Here is a 25,220-nt window from a genome sequence, read left to right as displayed (position 1 = left end):
GATCTATTGGAGTCAAATGTAGTCCAGACCAGGAGAGGATGACAGTGGACAGCAAAGGATCATAGTGAAGTAGATTGACGTTTATAACACTTGATAGTAGTTTTATGGCACAATTGCTGGAATTAATTTAAACTCCAGATTTTTCATGAATTAAATTTAAATTCCATCATGCGACTTGAATCCATGTGCCTTGCAGCATTAATCTGAACATCTGAATTCCAAGCCCAGCGACATTACCAATATGCCATGCCTCCCTCATAGTTTAGTGCTAGCATCTAAATTGTATTACATTTGTTCAATATCTATGTGGAGCAAGTGTTGGATATCATACTTCAGAGTAAGCAGTATTGAATCTTTTCTGTGAAAGAGTTTATTTTATTGCTAGAGGAAGGAGCTAACTTTTAACCAATTGACATGTTTCCTTGCGGGTCACCTTATCCTTTTTAAAAAATAATTTGTCTATCTTCTCTATACTGTCACTATTCTGTCTTGTTTCCAAAAGAATAGCATTATGCAGAACCTATTGAGTATGGGTATCTTACTCGAGGCTAATCTCTATTGGCAGGTTCTGATGAAAGGCTCATGGAACCAATGCAGACTCCCCTTTACACTGTGGGTGCTCACGAATAAACTGCCCACATATCATTACCCACAAGTTAAGCCAAGGCATTTGTACCCGTGCATGTACATGTAACATAGTTCCGAAGATTAAAACTTCAACATTGCAGACAATGCATTTTTTTAAATGAATAATATTGAGAAAATCAGCCGTGCTCTTTAGGTTCAGTGAAAGAAAAATTTCAAACACATGGTAATCAATGTTCTAAGGCTGTACTCCTGAGTATATTTTTCAATCCCTCAAGTACAGTGGGAATTCACACTCAAAAAGAAGCTGTTCCAATATGGCTATATCATTACATCTACTCAACAGTGTGAAAAATGGTGCAAGCGTGTCATGTACACAGACAGCAGGATAAATCCAAACCAGTCAATTCTTGAATAGGGCACAGTTGGACAATGTTTCATGCTATCAGATAGATGTCAGTGTTATAATTGTACTGGAACAACTTGGCTAGGTTGCACATAGTTCTGAAACAGATGCTGATTGTACTCAGGAAAGGTCTTAGTTTTATCCCTCAGCACTTCCACCTCAATGAATTTCAGGCAAGACATGATGTTGAACTCTTCTTCCATTGCCTCCGTGTCCAATTCTTTAGACAGGAGTCCTCTCCTCATCCCACAGACCCTTTCACCTGGACTCCTCTCTCTGGCCTTTCACTTGGACCAACCTGTTCAATGAAAACTGCCAACCTGGCATTGGTCACATTAACTTCTCTGCCCAACCCCTCACCCTTTCGAACCTATCTCCATCTGAACTGTATGCACTCCAGGCTTTTAGATCCAATCCTGACTCTGTCATCAAGCCTGCTGGCAAAGGCAGTGCTTTGGTTGTCTGGCATACTGACCTCTACATTGTGGAGGCTGAGCGCCAGCTCTCAGCCACTACCTCCTATCTCCTCTGGCCCAAGACCCCACCATTGAACACTAGGCCATTATGTCCACAACTATAACCAATCTCACCTCACCTACCTTCTCCCCAAAATCCAGTAAAGAGACTACAGACCTATTATTTCTGCCTACCAAATTTATTTCTTCCTATCTTGAGTCTATTTTTTTCTCCCTTTGTCCTGTTCCTTCCCAATTACATCTGCAATTCTTCACACATTTTATGTTAATTTCAGAACTTCCAGTTTGCGAGCTCCTTTTCACTATAGATGTGCAATCCCTTTACATGTTCATCCCCTATCAGGATGGTCTCAGGGCTCTCCACTTCTTTCTAGAGTAAAGGCCTGAACTATCCCAATCCACTACCACCCTCTTCCACCCGGCCAAGATTGTCCTCACTTTGAACATCTTCTCCTTTAAGTCTTCTGACTTCCTTCAGGTCAAAGGTGTGGTCATGGGCACCTGCATAGGTCCCAGTTATGCCTGTCACTTTGTAAGGTATGTGGAATATTCCTCGTTTCAGTCCCAATCTGGCCCCCACCCACAATTCTTTCTCCAGAAATCGAAGACATTATTGGTGCTACTTCACTTTCTGATCCGGAATCGGAAATGATTGTCAATTCTGCTTCCAGTTTGCGCCCCACTCTCACCTTCACCTGGTCCATCTCTGAATTCTTCCTTCCATTCCGCTGCGCATGGCAGTGCCTTCAAGAACCATACGTCAATGGCTCAGTTGGTGTGCTAACACTGATCACCATGTGTGGAATCTTGGAGTGGTCACACTCACTCTTAACAATACCGTTTAGAGGAAATGTTATATATGGGTTAGTGTATGTTACTTAAAAGAAAATCATGTTGAACTAACTTGGTGAAATTTTTTAGAGAGGTAAAAGCGAAGGTTGATGAGGAAAATGCAGGGTGCCTAGATTTACAAAACATATGATTCTGTGCCGTACAACTGACTTACGAAATAAGTTACAGCTCATGGAGTAACAGGATCGATAACAACATGGGTCAAAATTGCTTAGGAATAGGAAGCGAGCAGTAATAGCTAATAGGTTTTTTTGGAGGAACTTCTTCAGTGGAGTTTCCTGGGGTCAGTATTTGGAATCTTGTTTTATTCTGATATATATAAATTACATCTAGATGTGGCATGCAGGGAACATTTTCAAAGTTTATGGATGATACAAAATTTGAGACCATTATTTAAAAAATAGTTCAGTGTAGAACTCGAAAAAGACATTGATATTTTGGTGGAGTGTGTGGATTGATGGCAGATGAGTTCAACGCAGCAAAGTGTGAGGTGATATATTTTGGTGCAAAAAAAACTTGGAGTAACCATTTAACATAAACAAAAACAAAGTTGCTGGAAAAACTCAGTAGTTCTGGCAGCATCTGTGGAGTTAGAAACAGAATTATCGTTTCAGGTCCGGTGACTCTCTCTCAGAACCCGAACCCGAAACGTTAACTCTGTTTTCTCCTCCACAGATGCTGCCAGACCTGCTGAGCCTTTCCAGCAACTTTGTTCTTGTTCCTGAATTACTGCATCCGCAGTTCTTTTGGTTTTCATTTAAAGTAAAAGTTGCTATTCTAAAGCGTGTACAGGCGCAGAGGGATTGGAGATAGCTGCATAGGTTATTGAAGATGACAGCAGAGACAGAGGGCAGTCAATAAAGCATTTGGTTTCCTCGGCTTCATTGAGTCAAGAAAAGCAGGGTTGGGGGTAGGGGTTATGCTGAACTTATATAGGACACTAGTTTGACCTCAGCTGGAATCTTGTGTACAGTTCTGAATGCTGCACTTTAGGAAGGATGTGAACACCTTGGAAAGAATGCAGAAGGGGTTTAAAGCAATGGTTCCAGGGATTAGAAACTTAAATTATGAGGATAGATTGGAGAAGGTGGGACAGTTGTGCTTTAAGGGAAGAAAGCTAAGATGAGAGGGGGGCGGCACGGGGGCTCAATGGTTAGTGCTGCTGCCTCACAGCATCAGGAACCTATGTTTGATTCCACCCTCGGCCAACAGTCTGTGTGGAGTTTGCACACTCTTCCCGTGTCTAGGTGGGTTTCCTCTGGGTGCTTTGGTTTCTTCCCACAGTCTAAAGATGTGCAGGCTAGGTGGATTAACCATGCTAAATTGCCCGTAGTGTTCAGGGATGTTTAGGTGAAGTGGGTTAGACATGGGGAAATGTAAGGGTGAGGGGAATGAGTCTAGTTGGGATGCTGTTTGGAGGGACGTTGCGGACTTGCTCGGCTAAATGGCTTGTTTCAACACTGTAGGGATGCTTTGATGATATTATGGGGTTCACTCTCATAAGAGGATTAAGAATGTTGAAGTGTTTTGCAAATTAAATAAATGTAAAATGAGAAAAATTTATTCACGCATTTTGAGTGCGAGCAGCAGCGGAGGTAAGACGAACCCAGAAGACTGCAGCTAAGGTAAGGCAGTTTTTAAAAATTACTTACCGGTAGCGGGCAGCGGTGTTTTCTCTTTCACAGAAGGAGCGGGAGCAGTGGAGGAAGTGACGAGGACCAGAGGGGCAGCCGGGAAGGAAAGCAGTGACCATATATATCAGCAAGGCGGCTAAACCCGAGACTCTACAACTGTAGAGTCTCCCACCTGCCCTCCTCCTCTAACCTCGTTAATAAGGTAAGGTTCATTCTAAACTTTCTCTGTTGAATATAAGTTTGTTATTAATTTTATAGCAACTTGAACTAAGCTTTCTACTTTAGTACTGAGTGGGTGTTCAGATAAGTGGGGTATGGATGCTAGGGCAGTTGCTTGCTCCTCCTGCAGAATGTGGCAGTTGGGAGATGTGGCACACGTCTCCGCTGGCTACATCTGCGGGAAGTGCACCCAACTACAGCTCCTTGAAAACCGTGTTAGGGAACTGGAGCTGGAGCTGGATGAACTATGGATCATTCAGGAGGCAGAGGGGGTAATTGAGAGGAGTTACCGGGAGTTGGTCACTCCTAAGGCTCAGGACAAGGATTGATGGGTTACAGTTAGGGGGAGGAAAGGGGACAGACAGACAGAGCAGAGATCCCCTGTGGGCATTCCCCTCAGCAATAAGTAATCCGTTTTGGATACTGCTGGGGGGGATGACCTACCAGAGGAAAGCCATAGTAGTCAGTTCTCTGGCACTGAGCCTGACACTGTGGCAAAGAAGGGAAGGGGGCAGAATAGAAAAGTACTCGTGGTAGGGGACTCGATAGTTAGGGGAATCGACAGGAGATTTTGTGGTCAGGATCCGGATTCCCGGAAGGTATGTTGCCTCCCTGGTGCCAGGGTCCGGGACGTCTCCGATCGGGTGTATAAGGTTCTAAAAGGGGAGGGCGAACAGCCAGAAATCGTGTTACAAATTGGCACTAATGATATAGCCAGAAAAAGGATTGAGGATATAAAAAGTGATTTCAGGGAGTTAGGATGGAAGCTGCAAAGCAGGACAAACAGAGTAGTGTTCTCTAGTTTACTACCAGTGCCACGAGATAGCGAGGCGAGGAACAGGGAGCGGGCACAGCTTAACACGTGGCTGCACAGCTGGTGTAGGAGGGAGGGCTTCAGATATGTGGATAATTGGGATGCCTTCTGGGGAAGGTGGGACCTGTACAAGAAGGAAGGGTTGCATCTGAACTGCAAGGGGACCAATGTCCTGGGTGGAAAGTTTGCTTGAGTACTTCGAGAGGGTTTAAACTAGTATGGCAGGGGGGTGGGAACCTGAGCTGTATACCAGAGGTGAGAGTTGATGCAGGTGAGGCAGTAGCAAGAGGAAGACCAGCTAGTGGGAAGGATTTTCCTGGGAAGGAACCAAGGGATCAGTTAAAGTGTGTTTGCTTTGCAAGGAGTATCAGGAATAAAAGTGATGAACTTAGAGCATGGGTCAGTACCTGGTGCTATGATGTTGTGGCCATAACAGAGACGTGGGTTTCTCAGGGGCAGGAATGGCTGCTGGATGTTCCAGGGTTTAGAGCATTTAAAAAGAATAGGGAGGGGAGAAAAAGAGGAGGGGGTGTAGCACTACTAATCAGAGAGGGTATCACAGCTACAGAAGCTTCCATTGTCGAGGAAGGTCTGCCTACCGAGTCAGTATGGGTGGAAATTAGGAACAGCAAGGGAGTAGTCACCTCGTTAGGGGTTTACTACAGGTCCCCCCAATAGCAGCAGGGAGATTGAAGAAAGCTTAGGTTGGCAGGTTTTGGAAAAGTGTGGACATAGTAGGGTTGTTGTAATGGGTGACTTTAACTTTCCCAATATTGATTGGAACCTCCTTCGGGCAGAAGAATTGAATGGAGCTGTTTTTGTAAGGTGTGTTCAGGAGGGTTTCCTAACTCAGTACGTTGACAGGCCGACGAGGGGAGAGGCCATTCTAGACTTGGTGCTCGGAAACGAGCCGGGGCAGGAATCAGATCTTGTCATGGGAGAGCATTTTGGTGATAGTGACCATAACTGCCTCGCGTTCTACATAGCTATGGCGAAGGAGAGGATTAGGCAAAATGGGAGGATATTTAATTGGGGAAGAGGAAACTATGATGCGATTAGACAGGAGTTAGGAAGCATGGACTGGGAGCAATTGTTCCATGGTAAGGGCACTATAGACATGTGGAGACTGTTTAAGGAACAGTTGTTGCGAGTGATGAATAAATATGTCCCTCTGAGACAGGCAAGAAGGGGTAAGATAAAGGAACCTTGGATGACGAGAGCGGTGGAGCTTCTCGTCAAAAGGAAGAAGGTAGCTTACATAAGGTGGAGGAAGCTAGGGTCAAGCTCAGCTCTACAGGATTACAGGCAGGCGAGGAAGGAGCTCAAAAATGGTCTGAGGAGAGCCAGGAGGGGGCACGAGAAAGGCTTGGCAGAACGGATTAGGGAGAACACAAAGGCATTTTACACTTACGTGAGGAATAAGAGAATGGTCAAAGAAAGAGTAGGGCTGATCAGGGATAGCATAGGGAACTTGTGTGTGGAGTCTGAGGAGGTAAGGGGAAGCCCTAAATGAGTTTTTTGCTTCTGTTTTTACGAAAGAAATGAACTTTGTAGTGAATGAAATCTTTGAAGAGCAGGTGTGCATGCTGGAATGGATAGAGTTAGAAGAAGCTGATGTGCTGAAAATTTTGTCAAACATTAAGATTGACAAGTCGCCAGGCCTGGACCAGATTGGTCCTCGGCTGCTTTGGGAAGCAAGAAATGCAATTGCTTCGCTACTTGCGAAGATCTTTGCATCTTCGCTCTCCACTGGAGTCGTACCTGAGGACTGAGAGAGGCAAATGTAATTCCCCTCTTCAAGAAAGGAAATAGGGAAATCCCCGGCAATTACAGACCAGTAAGTCTCACGTCTGTCATCTGCAAGGTGTTAGAAAGGATTCTGAGGGATAGGATATATGACCATCTGGAAGAGCGTGGCTTGATTAAATGCAGTCAACATGGCTTTGTGAGGGGCAGGTCATGCCTCACAAACCTTATCGAGTTCTTTGAGGATGTGACTAGAAAAATTGATGAGGGTCGAGCTATGGATGTGGTGTATATGGACTTCAGTAAGGCATTTGATAAAGTTCCCCATGGTAGGCTCATTCAGAAGGTCAGGAGGAATGGGATACAGGGGAACTTAGCTGTCTTGATACAGAATTGGCTGGCCAACAGAAGACAGCGAGCGGTAGTAGAAGGAAAATATTCTGCCTGCAAGTCAGTGGTGAGTGGTGTTCCACAGGGCTCTGTCCTTGGGCCACTACTGGTTGTAATTTTTATTAATGACTTGGATGAGGGGATTGAAGGATGGGTCAGCAAGTTTGGAGATGACACGAAGGTTGGAGGTGTCGTTGACAGTATAGAGGGCTGTTGTAGGCTGCAGCGGGACATTGACAGGATGCAGAGATGGGCTGAGAGGTGGCAGATGGAGTTCAACCTGGATAAATGCGAGGTGATGCATTTTGGAAGGTCAAATTTGAAAGCTGAGTACAGGATTAAGGATAGGATTCTTGGCAGTGTGGAGGAACAGAGGGATCTTGGTGTGCAGATACATAGATCCCTTAAAATGGCCACCCAAGTGAACAGGGTTGTTAAGAGAGCATATGGTGTTTTGGCTTTCATTAGCAGGGGGATTGAGTTTAAGAGTCGTGAGATCTTGTTGCAGCTCTATAAAACTTTGGTTAGACCGCACTTGGAATACTGCGTCCAGTTCTGGTCGCCCTATTATAGGAAAGATGTGGATGCCTTGGAGAGGGTTCAGAGGAGGTTTACCAGGATGCTGCCTGGACTGGAGGGCTTATCTTATGAAGAGAGGTTGACTGAGCTCGGACTTTTTTCTTTGGAGAAAAGGAGGAGGAGAGGGGACCTAATTGAGGTATACAAGATAATGAGAGGCATAGATAGAGTTGATAGCCAGAGACTATTTTCCAGGGCAGAAATGGCTAACACGAGGGGTCATAGTTTTAAGTTGGTTGGAGGAAAGTATAGAGGGGATGTCAGAGGCGGGTTCTTTACACAGAGAGTTGAGAGCATGGAATGCGTTGCCAGCAGCAGTTGTGGAAGCAAAGTCATTGGGGACATTTAAGAGACTTCTGGACATGCATATGGTCACAGAAATTTGAGGGTGCATACATGAGGATCAATGGTCGGCACAACATCATGGGCTGAAGGGCCTGTTCTGTGCTGTACTGTTCTATGTTCTATTAGTTACTGGATTGCACTGGCTGGAGGTGTGGTGAAGGCAGGTTCAATTGAGGTATTCAAGAGAGTGTTGGCTCACTATTTAATTATAAACAATGGGCAGAATCTTTCAACCCACTGAACAATATGGGCATTGGCAAGAAAGTTGGGACAATATGTTGATTGGCGGTAAAGATATCCTTGATGTCAACAGCAAAAAAAATCACATTTTCTAAGTGTTGAACAGAAATGAGAATCTCACCAATAGGCAGCGAGAGGCCTATTTGCAACCAGGTGAATGCATTAGCTTATCTTTGCCAGTTACTCTTGCCTCATTGATGCACAGTTTCCCATTTCCCAAACTTCAGATCGAAACTAGATGGTAACAGTTTCTGACATGAAAGTCAAGTGGTTACCTTGCAACTCCAGCTCATGACTTACTCCTCCATACCTCCAGCCTGGTCATCAATCAGCATCTCAGCACCTGTGGGCAGCATCCACACACAACTCTAATTCACAGACATTGGCATCATACATGTACCAGCCTCAGCACATCATCATGGTACATCTCACTTGCACTTCAATGCTGTATCTCACTTGTGTAACAATTTATGAAGCAAGCAGTAATTGTAAAATTATACAAGAAACATGGAATCAAGGATGGAGGTGCTTGCTTTGTAAATTGTTTGCCCACAAATTTTTCATCCATTCATAAACCCACAAAATAGTAGGTAACTTTATCAATCCATTTTATATTAATCACAAATCTGCAAAATAAAGATATCTTTGCTTCATATTTGACGAGCATCTGTGCTTCTTTGATGTTATTACACAAGCTGAGGTAGAGACTTCCAAAGATTCATTTTAGTGAAGAAATCTTTCCTAATCTCAATCCTTATTGATTGATTCCTTATCTTCCCACATTCTAGATTTTCCAGCCAACCTCTCAGTAATTACACCAACAAGCCTTCAGAATCACATATATTTCAGTGGGATTGCCTCTCTTTCTTCAAAACTCTGGAGGATATAGCCCCATTTTACTCTCAAACTGGGGACCCATTTAGTTAATTGTTGCACCAACAGCTTTGAAAGTATCTCCTTCCTTAAATATGAAGACCAACACTACATAGAAATCTAGGCATGGGCACATCAAAGCCCTGTACAAAGCTAATTTTTTCTTATACTCCAATCCACTTGCAATAAAAGTCCCTTGGCTGGATAATTGTTTACTGCACCTGCATCCCACCTTTCAATGTCCATTGTTAGAGTTGAAATCAACTTTTAGAAGTTTCACATCTTTAAAAATTTTCTACTTCTCAATCCTTACCACCAACATGACAAACCACATACTTTTCCATGAAATATTCCATTTGCCACTTTGTTACAGAGGCACTTAACTGTCTACATCTCTTTCAGGCTCTTTTTGTCCCCATCAGCTTGCATTTCCACTTAGTTTTGAATCAGCAAAACTTAGATACTTTAATTTTGGTCTCTTCATCCATAATATTAAGATGAGGTCCAGTACTTATTCTTATAGCACTCCTTGAGTAACAGTCTGCAAGCTTGAAAATGTTTATCTCTATTCTTTTTAGATTCTCCATTAATCAATACTCAATCTATGTTAATATATTGCCTCCAAAATCTTGAGCCTTCCCTGCATGTTCTCCTATATCTTCCACACTAGTTACATAGAACAGTACAGCACAGAACAGGCCCTTCAGCCCACAATGTTGTGCCGACCATTGATCCTCATGTATGTACCCTATAGAACATAGAACAGTACAGCACAGAACAAAATTATAATAAACAGTTAAACTCAATTTCCCTTTTGTGTTTAATTAATCTGATCATAGGGGATCATAAGGGTTAGGAGAGGTGATGGCCGAATGGTATTATTGCTGGACTGTTAATCCAGCGACTCAGATAATCTTCTGGGGACCCAGATTCAAATCGTGCAGTGGAAGATAATGGAATTTGAATTCAATAAATATCTGGAATTAAGAATTTAATGATGAGTGTGAATCCATAGTCAATTGTCGGGAAAAACCCATCTGGTTCACTAATGTCCTTTAGGGAAGGAAACTGCCATCCTTATCTGATCTGCCCTACATGTGACTCCAGACCCACAGCAATGTGGTTGACTCTCAACTGCCCTCTGGGCAATTAGGGATGTGCTATAAATGCTGCCCGGTCAGCCACACCCTCATCCCTTGAATGAATAAAGAAAAAAAATAGAATGGTTTTCTAAGCACGTTATTATTGATCGATCCCAACACTTTCTTATGGACTGATGTTAGGCCAAATGGTCTTTAGTTCTCTGTTTTCCATCCTTCTCTTTTCTTAAATAGCAGTGATATATCTGCAAATTTCCAATCCATGGGACAGCTCTAGCATCTATGAAATTTTGGAAAATCACAAACAGCACCTTCACTGCAGCTATCTTGATTAAAATCCTATTAAATAGACCGTCAGGTCCTGGGGATTTGTAATCTAATTTGTAATTTGAACCTAGCTCTGAGGAAGGGTCACCGGATCTGAAGCGTTAATTCTGATTTTTTCTTCACAGATGCTGCCAGACCTGCTGAGCTTTTCTAGAAACTTCAGTTTTTGTTCCTGATTTATAGCATCCCCTGTTCTTTTGGTTTTTATTCAACGCATATTTTACCTACCTTCCCTTCCATATACTTGTGAATGCTCTTAAATTCTGTTTTTACATTCCTGGCTAATTTAGTTATTGTATCTTTATCCTTTATATTCAAACTTTTGGTGACCCTTTGCAGTTTCCTAAGCATTCCCGATTCCCAGTCTTTCTAATATTCTTTGCATGATTGCAAACCTCTTTTAAATTAATACAATCTTCAACTTCTTCAGTAAGGCACAGATAGATCTTTATTATTGATGTTTTGTTTTTTAATGAAATGCATTTTTGTTGAAATTTTTGAATTGTTTTTCTAAGCATTTTCCACAGTATAATGACTGCCATAACTTTGGCTGTATTTACTCAAACAACTCTGCCAGCTTGCCTCTAATACCTAGATATTTTGCTTTCCTTGATTTTCTGAATGAAATATATTGCTTATCCTATATATATAGGATAAATATAATGAACACTCACAGAATCACAGAATCGTAATGGCGCAGAAGGAAGCCATTTGGCCTATTGTGCCTACATTAGTCCTATTACTTAATGTCAATCTCCGGCCTTTTCGTCATATCTCTGCACTCATTTCTATCCAAAAAATCATCCAGTGTCATCTTAAATGTCCAAATTGAAACTTCCTCCATTGCATTTCTAGACAGTGCACTCCATTTTCCAGGCAGCACATTCCTTACCACCTACTGTTTCCCAGTGGATCTTTAACTATGAAATCACAAATAATCTGTGCCACATTGTATATCAATATATAAAATAGCTTTATCCACAACTGGTCCTACAAAGTATTGTTCCTGAAAACAGTCACAAAAGCATCCTAGAAAGTAATCACCCAAACCACAATTGAGAAGGACCCATGATCTTTGCCTTATTCTTTATTAGTTTTGACAGACTCAAAAAAAGGCAACAAATTAAATCCAAAATGATTTAGGTGCTGTCACCTTCAACAGCAGAATGCTGCTGCGACGAGCCATGGTCCTGGTGACAGGACTTTCCTTCGACTATTATGCCTGCTCCCCACACTTGTTATTAAACACTCCCAAAGTTTGTTCCTCCCCATCAAAAGCATAAATATAATGCTCTATGAAAAACTGTATGAACTGACAGCAGGTTGGTCACTAGCTCATCGAGTTCTAAATGACAACAAGTTTCCAAAGTTAGTGCTTATTCACTGTCCACATTCTTAGACTGGCATATATATTGCCAACCCAATGTTGTCATGTCGTATTTCATATTTGCATGGGGCTTGCCAACCCAGCTTCTGGACATAAAATCTTGCCTAATGTTTCTGTAACGATGATTAGATGCAAACCATTTATCTCTAATTATACCATTGTTTCCACCTTATTCAGGATGGTTTGTGTATTCTGATAAAAATCCTTTAATTTTATTTTCATTGTCTCACCAATATTATTTGTATCAACCTTATTCAATGATTTATGGACCAGGCCAAACCCACTCAAAATATATTAAGGAGATACCCTAATCCTAACTTTTTCTCATTTAAAAGGCAAGTCTAAGGCTATGCATTCCAAATGCAATGCGATCGGTCAAACTACTTGACATTAAGCAAAACACACTTTATTTTTACACGACAGTTAAAATACAAACAAAGTAAAAATTAAGAATTGGTTTAACTGTACCTTTACCAAAATGCTTGACAAATTAATAGATATATTAACTACTATTTATTAACTGTTCCAATATAGTAATATCCATAAACACACCCAACTGCTTTGTTGTCTTGAGTTTTCTTTTTGGATTTATAAATTTCCCTTCACCAGAACCTACCTCCTCCCTCCCTCTCACACCAATTAGATTAAATGTTAACACCAATAGTTAAATTTCATACTGCATTATTATTTTTGTTTAGATTAAAAACTGATACATGCTGAATTTTACTTTTCTTTCTAATACTTGGTGCATCATGTGGTCCAGTGCATCTTAAAGTCCATTAAATACAGCCATCACACAAGATAAAAAGTCACTTGCCAGATTTTTGATGATATTGTTTTTATAAAACTCAGTTAAATATGACATTTAGTTATAGATGAACAAAAAGTAAAACTACTTAGGAGTTCCATAAAATATGCAATTCATATACAAAATAACAAATAATGAAGATAATTAATCATATGAATCTTTTGAGAGAAGACAAGTTGATGAACTAATTTTATATCTTAGAACTGAAATGTTAGCAGTTTCTGTTGTCAATGTGTTTGCTAAATTGGATGCCACCAAAAGTTCACATTGATGGAATAAATTTGCAATTTCTCCACATGAATTATCACGGAGAAGCTGTCCGTCTTGAAATAAAAATCAAACTCTTCCTTTAAACAAAATCAAAGTATGTAAAATTTTGTTTCCAAAAATGATAAAAGTGTCGATTTGTGAATTGGAACTATTGCATCAGGAGTGTTCCCATTGCCTCTGAAAAGGTCTGAGCTGTTCAAAACTCGAACCAAACTCATGGCATCCAATACCCCTGTGTGAATATATGATATTCCAGCACCGATGTTGCTCTCAGATATATACTCCTAATTAAATCAGTAAATTAAACAAGATTAAAACAAGTCTGGAAGCAAGCATTATCTTATGATCAGATCCTGAAATGATACTAAGAACAGTTTCACATAATGCCTAAGGCCTCATTACCACAAAACACTGTAATGTATCTTTATAAAAGACTTTCAAATCAAACAGAAATATTTGGAGATAATTGTATTACAATTCATCTTCCGCCAACGCATCTAGGTAATCAGCATCAGGATAAAGTAAAAACCCAGAAAATAAACTGTCGGTCCAGTTTGGATCAGAAAACAGACCATTTTGTTCATAATCAAAGATCTCCAGCCACACTTCGTCTTCTGGTTTCAGGTACATGACTGTCGATCCCGAAGATACATCATGGTTTCCTGTGTTGGCGTCAAAGGTTTTGATGCGGTACTCACCATTGTGCACCAGTGCAACCGCAACATGTTTATTTGCCAGAGTAATGTCATAAGAGAAATAATAAATCCCTGGAATGGCACATATAAACTTTCCAGAGGAAGTGATATAATGACCACCCTCATTAAAAAGGACTTTATTAAATATAATTGGTGTTTTTTCTGTTGGGTAACTGGTTGTTATACCGACAGAAAAGGCAGATTTGAGAACTAAACTCCCACATTTACAAACACCTGATGGTCCAGGGTCTCCCTTTTGTCCTTTGTCTCCTTTAGGTCCCAACTTTCCTTGAGGTCCTGTTTTTCCTTTTAGGCCATTCGCTCCTCTGAATCCTGGTTTACCGATTGGTCCTTTATCTCCTTTACTGCCCACATCTCCTCCACGTCCTACTTTGCCCTTGATCCCTAGGATAAATCACAATGATGAAAGTTACACTGGTAAAGTTTAAATAACTCAAATTCAAAACTTACAAGCTGTCATCAAACGTTTTGTGCTGAATTCCAAGAACAACAAACAGTAAGCGAAGTATAAAGAAATTAATTTCCTTTTCTTCTATCTATTTATTCCCACTAGTAAACACCAGTCCAAAATAAGTAATGTTTTATTATAATACATAAAATCTGTTACTATCATAGCATTTATTATTTTAGAAGGATCCTCATTGAGGCTCTACTAACATGACTTTAATTTTCATGTGTAAAATGCAGAGACCTCTTTTTTAGGTGGAAATAAAACCTTTATCCAATGTCATTGTCACTGGTAAGTAGCATGAGGAGCTCCCTAACTGTGCTATTCAATTACATTTTCAGTTGAATTGCATCTGGGGTGTATTTGACCATATACTATTACTGGTAAAATGTGTGAAATTAGTGTTTTGTTGGAGAAGTTAATTCAAATTCTTTCAACTTTTTGAGAAGATTTGTAGCTTGGGTTGTGGATGATGTAGATAGGCTTACCGAGCCAGTGGGTTTGGTTGCAAACATTTTGTCACCCTGTTAGGTAACATCATCAGGTCGCCTCTGGTGAGCCAACAGTGTTTATGAGGCATATACATAACAAACGGGACAGAACACCAACGCTTCACCTGAGGCACACTGACAATGTTACCAAGCAAGGTGACGAAATGTTTGCAACCAAACCCACCGGCTCGGCGACTACAACCTCACGAGTTCTTTCAGTCAGAAGAGAATCATGTTTTGGAAAATGTGATTTAAATTAGAAAGGCTTCTGAGTTTGTCACTTGCTCCAAGTCACAAGATTTCTAGGTGAATTTCACCCTGAGCTGCAGGATCACAATAACATGGAGCAGGAGCAGCAAAGGGTAGAAGATGTTCTCAAACAGAGGTGAAGGACACTCTCAGTAGGAGCTGTATCTACTTTGAGCCCTGATAGACTATTTCCTCCTAACTACACCTCAGCCAGTAACAGTGTGGTTGTTTGCTGCAATTCACCAAGGAAAGGTAATGGAATTGTGACAAGTCATCAAACCAAACACACAGCCTCAGAGCAGAATGAACATGAAAGAACCCATGATATCAAGGACACTGTGACCTTCATTTTTTATGCTAGTGAATCTTTCCAAACTGGAGCAGATGACATTGCCAAAATGTTGTTGTTTAGCTATGTCCGAAAGGTACATAAGCTTTCTGTCAGGAGAGGAAATTTCTTTGTTCGCCCTCAGCAGAGTCAAAAGTGATGGTGGGATTTCCTATAGTGCAATGTGGTATTGACTGCAAACATGTGGCCATGCAGATACCATAACTCATTGGAGAGGTGCACTGAAACTGAGGGGGCTAGCATTCTCTGAAAGTGTAGTTACTATACAATTAAGGCTCAAACATCAAGCTGGAGAATGTCTGCCATTATGGCAGCAGCCAGGACACTTCCATCCCGCACCACTCCAAACTTTCAACAGTCTTAGAGTCACTGTGTGAGCAGAGGGTAGTTGCTCAGTGATAAGGGCTCTCTGATGTACACATTACTAATGACTCCCCTCTGTGACCCATCCACATGTGGCTCATGTTCCTACATTGAGAGACATGCTGCAAACAGAAACATCATGAAGCAGACCATTTCTAAACACTCTGCTATTGCATCTTTCATGGTGGACTCTACCATCTTCCCAATGGTAGATGTTAAGTTAACTGGCCCATAATTATCTGGTTTTTTTTGTCTTCACTTTCTAAAGAAAGGTGATACATTGGCAGATATCTAGTCCTCTGGGGTTGTTTCAGAAGATTCTTGGAAGATTATTACCAGCACATCCATTATCACTTTTGCTACTTACTTTAATATCCTTGGATGCAGTCCATCAGGTTCAGGAGACCTATTGGCATTAAGGCCCATTAACTGCCCTAACACTTTTTTCTACAGTGATAGCTATTAAATCAATTTTCTCTCTACTCCATTTTTGCCCTTCATTGTTCAGCAATCTTGGAAAGTTATCAGTGTCTTCTACAAGAAAACTGACTAAAGTTATTTATTCATCCTCTGCCATTTCTCCCAGGATTATTCTGGAAGGGGCCTATATTCACTCTGACCTATTTTTCTTTTTATTTTTAAAGAAGCTATTACTGACTATTTTATACCACTTTCTAGTTTACTTATTCCCTTTTTTTTTGGTCCCCTTCCGCTGATTTCCAAAACTTTCCAATTGATTTGGTTTACCACTAACCTCCTGTCACATTGTCTGTTCAATCTTTCATTTTGTTTCTATTGTTAATTTCCTTGGTTAATCATGCTTGGCTTCTCCCCTTCCTAGAATCCAGGTTCCTTCCCTTTGCTGTGAGCCATGATTATTTTCTTAAACATTTACCGTTGTCCATTAGCCATCTTTTGAACTAAACTTTTTTTCCCAGCCCACTTCAGCCAACTCTGCCACTTTCCTTTGTAAGTACCCTTATTTAAGTTTAGCACGGTTATTTTTGACCCAAGTTTCACCCTCACCATCTGAACACTAAATTCTATCTTCGTGTGGTCATTGTTTCCTAGGGGATATTTTCCTTTGACATAATGTATTAAACCTAACTCATTACACATCACCAGATCCAAAAGAGCCTGATCCCTGGTTGAATCCACAATATATTGTTGTTAGAAACTGTCCAGAATATGTTGTATGAATTCTTCCACGTGGCTACATTGGCCACATTGATTTTCCCGATCTCCATAAAGATTAAAGTATCCATAATTAATGTACTACTTTTCAAAATATATCCTCATTGATTTATGCTCTTCCCTACAGAATGGCTATTGTTTGGGGTCTATGGACAACATTCACAAGTGTATTATTTGCCCTGTTATTTCTTACCTCCCCTATATGGGATCAACATCGTTGGATCTAAAACTACTTCTTGCTTTTATACTTAAACCAATTCATGGTAACAAAGATATTTCACTGTCCTTTACTTATTGCTTATACTTCCTAAAAGTTACATACCCTTGAATATTTAATTCCCAGCTTTGATCTCCTTGTAACCATGTTTCCATATTGGTCAAAAAATCCTACCTTTTAACCTCTATTTGTGCTGTTAATGCCCTTGTTATTTTTTTCCAAATGCTACATTCATTTAAGAATGATTAGATTTGCTTTTTCACCAATTTTCCCCCTTTGGCCCAATTTGCTACTGTTTTTTCTACACTTGTATGCTCTTTGTCTTCCTGTCATTGTATCATTGCCTTGCAATGCTGCCATATCCTTTTGCTTTGTAAACCTACATGTCCCTTCTTCAGAACCCTAACCAACCTTCAGTTTCAAGCTTATTCTCAAGGGTCAATTATTTTCAATTTGCCAAGACACCGGTCCTAGTATGATTCATATGAAGCTCATCCTATCAGAACATCTCCCTTTCACCCCAGTACTGATGCCAGTGCCCCAGGAACTACAGTTCATTCCAACCCCACTAATCTTTAAGCCTCCAATTTAATTTATTCACTTTATTAACCTGTGGCACGTTATTCATGGTTCAAGTGATAATCCTAAGATTACTACCTTGGAGATACTGCTTTTTACTTCAGATCCTAGCTGTTCAATTTCAGTTCAAAATGGTCCAAAACTGTTCAAAGTCAGTGTCTCCTTTCTAGTCTTATCAATGTCATCAACACCAAAGTTTGTACTGACAACTGGATCCCTCCCCTCCCCCCAGGCTTCCCTCTAGCTCTGAGGCAGGCAATGCAGCCTTCATGACACATGCTAACCACTGCAGAGAACAGTATCTGTCACCCCAACTATACTGCTCCTACTACTGCTATGTCCCTTCTTCCTCCACCCTCACTTGAATGGCTCCTTGTTCCATGGTACCACGGTCAGTTCACTCCTTTCTACTTTCATTTACACAGCTTATAAGAACCTCATAACTGTTGGAAAATTGCAGAAGTCAGAGCTTCCCAAGAGGGATTATCCTTTCGATATGCATTTATCAAAACAATTTAGGGTCTGAAACACCTCAAAAAAGTCACTTGTCACACTTTATACTCCAGTAGAAACAGGCCTGGCCTATCTAACCTATCCTCATTAGAGAACCTGTTCATTCCAGATATCTACCTAGTAAAATTTCATTGAACCACCTCCAACACATCCTTCCTTAAATATGGAGACTAAAGCTATACGCAGTATTTTGAGGTGTGGTGTCACCAATCCTCTGTATAAGTGGAGGATAACACCCTTAATTTTATGTTCAATTCCTCTCCTAATGAAGGACAGCATCGCATTATTCTTCTTTGTTACATGCTTTACTTGCAAGCTAACTTCAGTTATATACAACATGATCAAGCCTGTTTTCAGTTAAACGTGTGGGTTCTGTTATGTCTGTACTCTATTGCCAACAATGCAGCTAAATGAAAAAGGAAAACAGTAATTAAGAAAACATATAAACGAGTTATCCCAAAAGAATTTCTTTTTAAAGATGAACTATGGCAAATGGAATCCCTTCAATAAGTATAATTTGTGTTGAATTGTATCTAAAGTTAGATAAAGGCAATTTAGTGTATTGGAATTGTTCCACAAGTCTGTGGAGGATAATCAGGTGTAAATTAATCCCTGTTGTTTAAAATGTTTTCTTGTAACTCTTATTATATGTTTCTGGTTCTGTTACGTTTAGTCTGTTCCAAATTGCTTTGAGTGCAGCGATTCCAAAAGCTGTACCATTTTTGTTTTATATTTGTAAAACATAATTCGGACTATAGCTGCATTGTGGAGACATGACATTGGCCCAATGAGAATCTTGCCTGCCAAGACTGCAGAAGCACAAATGAGGGAATGTCCTATTGTTTCACTCCAGCCTGCACTGTTGACGAATTAGACGTGCAGTGCTGGCACAATCCTGAATATAAGTCACATGAAGTACTTACAGGAGAGATGCCAGCACTGAAAGACTAATCCAAGTCAGAGAAAAATTTGTAATGGCAATTCTGATGGCCAAGGGGTGGCTGGTGGTGCATTTATCCACTCGAAAACTAATTTAATCAAGGATGTACCAGAGATAATGGGACCTGCAGGTGCTGGAGAATCCAAGATAACAAAGTGTGGAGCTGGATGAACACAGCAGGCCAAGCAGCATCTCAGGAGCACAAAAGCTGACGTTTCGGGCCTAGAGGATGAAGGGTCTAGGCCCGAAACGTCAGCTTTTGTGCTCCTGAGATGCTGCTTGGCCTGCTGTGTTCATCCAGCTCCACACTTTGTTATCTTTAATCAAGTATGCATTTATTTTATGTTTGTAATCAGTCTCATGCCTCACCAAACTTGCCCAAAATGAAAATCTGACAAAACTGTCAATCTTAGTTATACAGTCTGAGCCTGCATTTCATTTTTAATTTAGAAATCTGTGAAATTGACTACAACTATAACTATTGCTACGTAAGCATTAAAAAAATGATGAACAATTTATGACATCAGATTGCCTTTCTCTAAACTGTTAATTATGAAAAATATGTGCATTTCATAATTTAGATTGCGAGTACTCCTGCAACTAATTAGGAATTACAACGAACTAGTTTCCTAGTTAAAATAAATCTGATATTTATCAAATAGAGGAAATATCCTCCCAATAATTGTTGTAAATAGTTGAACAATGTGCATGCACTAACTGTACTTGTAAATCCAGTTGTTGGACAATGAAGTTGTGGTGAACTCCTTCAACTATCTGTTTAATTTATATTCTTTAGGGAAGGAAATCAGATATCTTTACCCGGTCTGACCTACAGATGTCTCCAGAACCACAGCATGTCATTAATTCTTAACTGCCCTCTGGTATGGCCTAGAAAGCTATTCATTCCTGCGCAGTTAGGGACGGATAATAAACGGGGCTTGGAGCCAATTTAACCAGACTTTCTTGAACTAATAAGAAGAATGAATTTATTAATTATTAAATGTGATAAGAACTAGTAATTTGACATATACACAGAAATGAGAGTCAAGTCCAACAGGATAAAAATGAAAAAGGAATATAGAATACAGATCAGTCTCTCAATTGATAATAAAGAGTGGACACTTGAATGCTGTAGACATCACTGTGGAGATTAGCAGTAGTATTGATGCTGGAATTGAATAATCGTTTCTTTTTGAGATTCTTGGTGTTGCAAGCTGACTGAAGTTCTTTTGTCCAGATTCCTGTGTTGTAGCTGATCGGTAGCACTCTGAGTGAGAGAGGGTCTTTGTCTGCAATACAGGGGTACTTGTGTTCATCCCCATACTTGGGGATGGTTCTTTAATAGTAGTCTTCATATGAGACTAATGCGTGAATGGAGGCTGGTGTACACAAGAACATTCAGTTGTAATAGCACATTCCAGCTCAGTCAAAATTGGATTTGTAACCTCTGTCCTTGTGTATTTCTCGAAGTTAAAACAGAAACGTGTCTGCAGTTTGGGACAGAAACTGCAGTGGGCGGCCTGCTGTTCAGCAGGACTATATCTGCACCTTGCCGTTACCCTTGTCATCTCAATTGATCATTGTCCACTTTTAGGTGTTACATCTACTTGGTCCCTCGCAGACTTGTTTTTAATGTACTTGCAGTTATTTTGTCTCTGTAGCAGTCCTCTTTTAAAAAGACGCATCTTAGAATTAAGGGGTTAAAAACACCCCTGAAATTCCAACCTACCACAATAACAATATTTACGAAATTCACTTCCAACTGTGCTTGCCTTGGCTCTGCAGAAGAGCAAAGCATGGCCAGAAACTTGGACCTATTTTCATATTTAACAAAATAATTATTAGAAGAATATGTAATGAACAAACTGTGATAACTATATGCAGGGATGACATGGTGTACAGCTGGATGAATACAGCAGGCCAAGCAGCATCAGAGGAGCAGTGAAGCTGACATTTCAGGCCTAGACTCTTCTTCAGAAAAAGAAGGGTCTAGGCCCGAAACATAAGCTTTCCTGCGCCTCTGATACTGCTTGGCCTGCTGTGTTCGCCCAGCTCTGCACCTTGTTATCTCAGATTCTCCAGCATCTGCAGTTCCTACTATAACTAAATGCAGGATTGAGTGAGTTCTATTGGTCTGAATTGATCAGAAATACAGGATATATTTGAACAATTGTGCTCAATGTGACTCAATGTCAGCGAATTAAATGCACGTTCAGTGTATTTTCTTGCTTGTAAAGTTTTGTGTGTTGACTTTAATTTAGCTTCAATTTTAAAACAAAACATGCTTAACCTTTACCATACTTATTCATCTGTACTGTGATGTTTGCCACCAGCTGGCTGAAGCTGTCTGCAGCTGTAAAATTCCTTCAGAGAGCCCCTGAATGAGTTCTGATTCTGGATGGTCTGGAGTCAAAATCACTTAATGGCATATTAACAAAAGATGGGTGCAAGTCACTGAGCATATGCTCTTTCAAGCGACAGGGATATTGTGGGTGGTAATTCTGTTCGAAAAAACTGAGACAGATCATAAATTTGGAGCTGGATTACAAAGAGGTGGAATGTATAATGCAGCTGTTCCAAGCTCTGGTTAAACTGTATCTCCGTTCTCAGTTCCAGCCACCATGCAGCAGAAAAATACATTGATTTTTGTACAGGTTCAGCATAAATTCATTAAAATTAAAACAGGACTAAAAGGATTAAAATTACAAAGTCAGTTTGCATAGACTACATTTTTACTTCTTCAGTCTTTAAAGAATTTGAAACAAACACTATTTCACGTGGTGGGTGAGTCCAGAACAAGGTGACATGACATTGTGTGTCCAAAAACAATTCTTCACACAAAAGATGGTGAAATCTGTAACTCTATCCCATAAACTCTACTGATCTTAAGTTAATTGAAAATACCAAAACTAACATTTAGAGCTTTTTGTTAGTCAAGGGTATGAAGGATTATGGATTAAACATGGTTAAATGAGGGGTAGGTTACACTTCAACCATGATATTAGTTGAATGATAGAACAGGTTGGAATGAATGGATGCCTATTCCTATGTAACTTCATTGAGAATCGAGTAAGAGATCACAGATTTTCTTTTTGGGACTATAAAATGAAATGCAAGATTGATTATATAAAGCATTGACTAGACCACAGCTATGGTTGGTGACAACACTACGGCTTCAAGAGGTGCTCTCTGTGCATTGTTTTTTAATGAAGGAAGGTTGAGGCAGAGGTTTCAAGCAATCTGCTCAAAGCAAATAAAGCGAACAGCTTGTCAGGCCTGGGATTTTTCTTGAAGTTGGAACAATAGAAGCAGCCTGAATGGGTGGTGTCACGCTCCCACAGAACCAGGATTTTTAGTTTTAGCTTTCTGCATTTACTAGATGTGGAAGCTCTTTTTCCTGTCTGTGTCACAGCCAAAAGCTGGAGTTCTCTTCCTGCTGCTTAAATTGCATGTGCGACAATCTATTTTACCGAATTTGCCTTTGACAAGGATGTGTTTAATAAATTCATAATAGTTGCTATATTTGTTATTTTATTAAACATTTCAATTGAGTTACAGTTAAGCCCATTATTTTCTTTAATTTTTGTTTTGTTTGCATCTTGTGTAAAAATAAACTGTGTTTTGATTAACATTGAGTAATTTGACCATTCGAATTGCATGTAGACTGCAACACCTTATACTGAACCTTTAAGATAATAGAAGTTATGGTCTAGGCTATCTTCTTAATATATTTTGAGGGGGTTTGGTCTTGTCAATAACAGTATAGTGTGTAGTCTGGAATCCATGTTATAGGAGGGAAGTGATTGTCGTGAAATGGGTGGAGATGAGATTTACCAGGATATTCCTGGGATGGAGAGTTTTAGTTATAAAGAGACTGAATAGATGGGGTTCATTTCCTAGGAATAGAGGAGGCTGAGAAGGGACATGACTGAGATGTATAAAATTATGAGGGGCACAGATATGGTAGACAAGAAGAAACTTTTCTTCTGATAGAAGGACTTCAAGAAAAAGTAAGAAGCAGGAGGTTTAGAAGGGATGAGAGGGAAATACTTTTTCACCCAGAGAGTGGCAGGAATCTAGGACTCACTGCCTGTGGGGGCAGAAACTCTCATTACATTTAATAAGTATTTGGATGTGTACTTGTGATGCTACGGCACACAATTCAAATGACCAAGTGCAGGAAAATGGGATTGTCTCCATCTCCGGCACATCTCTAATATCTCTTTCTCTCCGTCTCTGGCAACTACTTAGAAGCCGATATCCATTTCAAGCCCACCGACTAGACACCTCCTCCCAGCCACCTTCCTGCAAAAATGCCATCCCCTATTCCCAATTCCTTCGCCTCTGCCGCATCTGCTCCCAAGATGAGGCATTCTATTCCCGTACATCTCAGATGTCCTCGCTTTTCAAGGACCGCAACTTGCCCCCCTCAGTGGTCGAGAATGCCCTCGACCGTGTCTCCCGCATTTCTCGCAACTCATCCTTCACACCCCCTCCCTGCAATAAAAACCAAAACAGAATCCCCCTCATCCTCACGTACCACCCCACCCACCTCCGGATCCAATGCATCATCCTCCGACACTTCCGCCATCTGCAACCCAACCCGATCATCAAAGACAGTTTTCCCTCCCCACCCTTATCTGCCTTCTGGAGGGACCACTCTGTCCATGACTCCCTTGTCCACTCCACATTCCCCTCCAGCCCCAACACACCCGGCACTTTTCCCTGCAACCACCGGAAGTGCTACACCTGCCCCTACATCACCCCCCTCACCCCCATCACAGGCCCCAAGAAGACTTTCCACATCGAGCAGATGTTCACCCATGCATCTGTTAATGTGATATACTGCATTCATTGTTCCTGTTGTGGCCTCTTCTACATTGGGGAAAACAAGCGGAGGCTTGGGGACCACTTTGCAGAACACCCACGCTTGGCACCTCCCAGTCACGAACCGCTTTAACTCCCCTGCCCATTCCGCAGACGACATGTCCATCCTGGGTCTCCTGCAGTGCCACAACGATGCTACCTGAAGGTTGCAGGAGCAGCAACTCATATTCTGTTTGGGAACCCTGCAGGCTAATGGTATCAATGTGGACTTCACAAGCTTCAAAATCCCCCCTCCCTCTACTGTATCCCAAAACCAGCCCAGCTGGTCCCCACCTCCCTAACCTGTCCTTCCTCTCACCTATTCCCCCTCCCACCTCAAGCTGCACCTCCATTTTCTACCTACTAACCTCATCCCGCCCCCTTGACCTGTCCGTCCTCCCTGAATTGACCTATCTCCTCCCTACCTCCCCACCTATACTATCCTCTCCACCTATCTTCTCCTCTATCCATCTTCGGTCCGCCTCCCCCTCTCTCCCTATTTATTTCAGAATCCCCTCCCCATTCTCCTTTTCTTATGAAGGGTCTAAGCCCGCAACGTCAGCTTTTGTGCTCCTAAGATGCTCCTTGGCCTGCTGTGTTCATCCAGCTCCACACTTTGTTATCTCGGATTCTCCGACATCCGCAGTTCCCATCATCACAGACCTAGATCCACCTGATCAACCACTGAGCTGAAGAACAATCATCTCCCTATAGACATCTTGTGGCCTAGACTTATGATCTTTAGAATTTTGTTTACTATGACAATATTACTTTCTCCCTCCCATTGTGTACGTGTTAAACTCTCTTTTGTCTATCTTAATTATGATTAAGGGTGTATAATTGGTACTGGCATGGATACAGGATTGGCAGAAGGAAGAGAGTATGAATAAAGGAGTCTTTTTCAAGATGGCAGTCAGTGATTAATGGAGTTCCACAGTGGTCAGTGCTGGGACTATTCACATTACACCTTAACAATCTGAGCAAAGAAACTGAGGGCATTGTTGCTAAGTTTGTAAATGACATGAAGACATGTCGGAGGTACATGCAGTGGGAAGCAGGGAGGCTGCAGAAGGACTTGGGCATTCTAGATGACTGGGTGAAGAAGTGGCAGATGGAAAAGGAAGATTAGAGGCACAGACTATTTTTTAAATGAGGAATGGCTTCAGAAATCAGAAGCGCTAAGGGAGGTGGGAGTCCTAGTTCAGGATTCTCTTAAGATTAACATGCAGGTTCAGTTGGCAGTT

The 25,220-nt window shown here is 41.0% G+C and overlaps 1 protein-coding gene across 4 annotated transcripts in view; it reads right to left on the bottom strand.

The window, feature by feature from the left end:
- Positions 1-12,442: 12,442 nt before the first annotated feature.
- Positions 12,443-25,220, bottom strand: part of LOC125464139 (complement C1q tumor necrosis factor-related protein 7) — a 53,846-nt gene continuing 41,068 nt past the window's right edge. For all 4 annotated transcript variants that reach the window (XM_048556477.2, XM_048556390.2, XM_048556305.2 and 1 more), the window contains one exon: positions 12,443-14,151. In XM_048556477.2, coding sequence (XP_048412434.1) covers positions 13,523-14,151 — 629 coding nt within the window. In that variant the 3' untranslated portion in view covers positions 12,443-13,522. The remainder of the gene's footprint in view (positions 14,152-25,220) is intronic.

Source organism: Stegostoma tigrinum, chromosome 1, assembly GCF_030684315.1.
Source record: "Stegostoma tigrinum isolate sSteTig4 chromosome 1, sSteTig4.hap1, whole genome shotgun sequence".
NCBI classification, from domain to species: Eukaryota; Metazoa; Chordata; class Chondrichthyes; order Orectolobiformes; family Stegostomatidae; genus Stegostoma; species Stegostoma tigrinum.
Note: the sequence above shows the minus strand (reverse complement) of the source record. Positions and strands in the feature narration are given on the sequence as shown.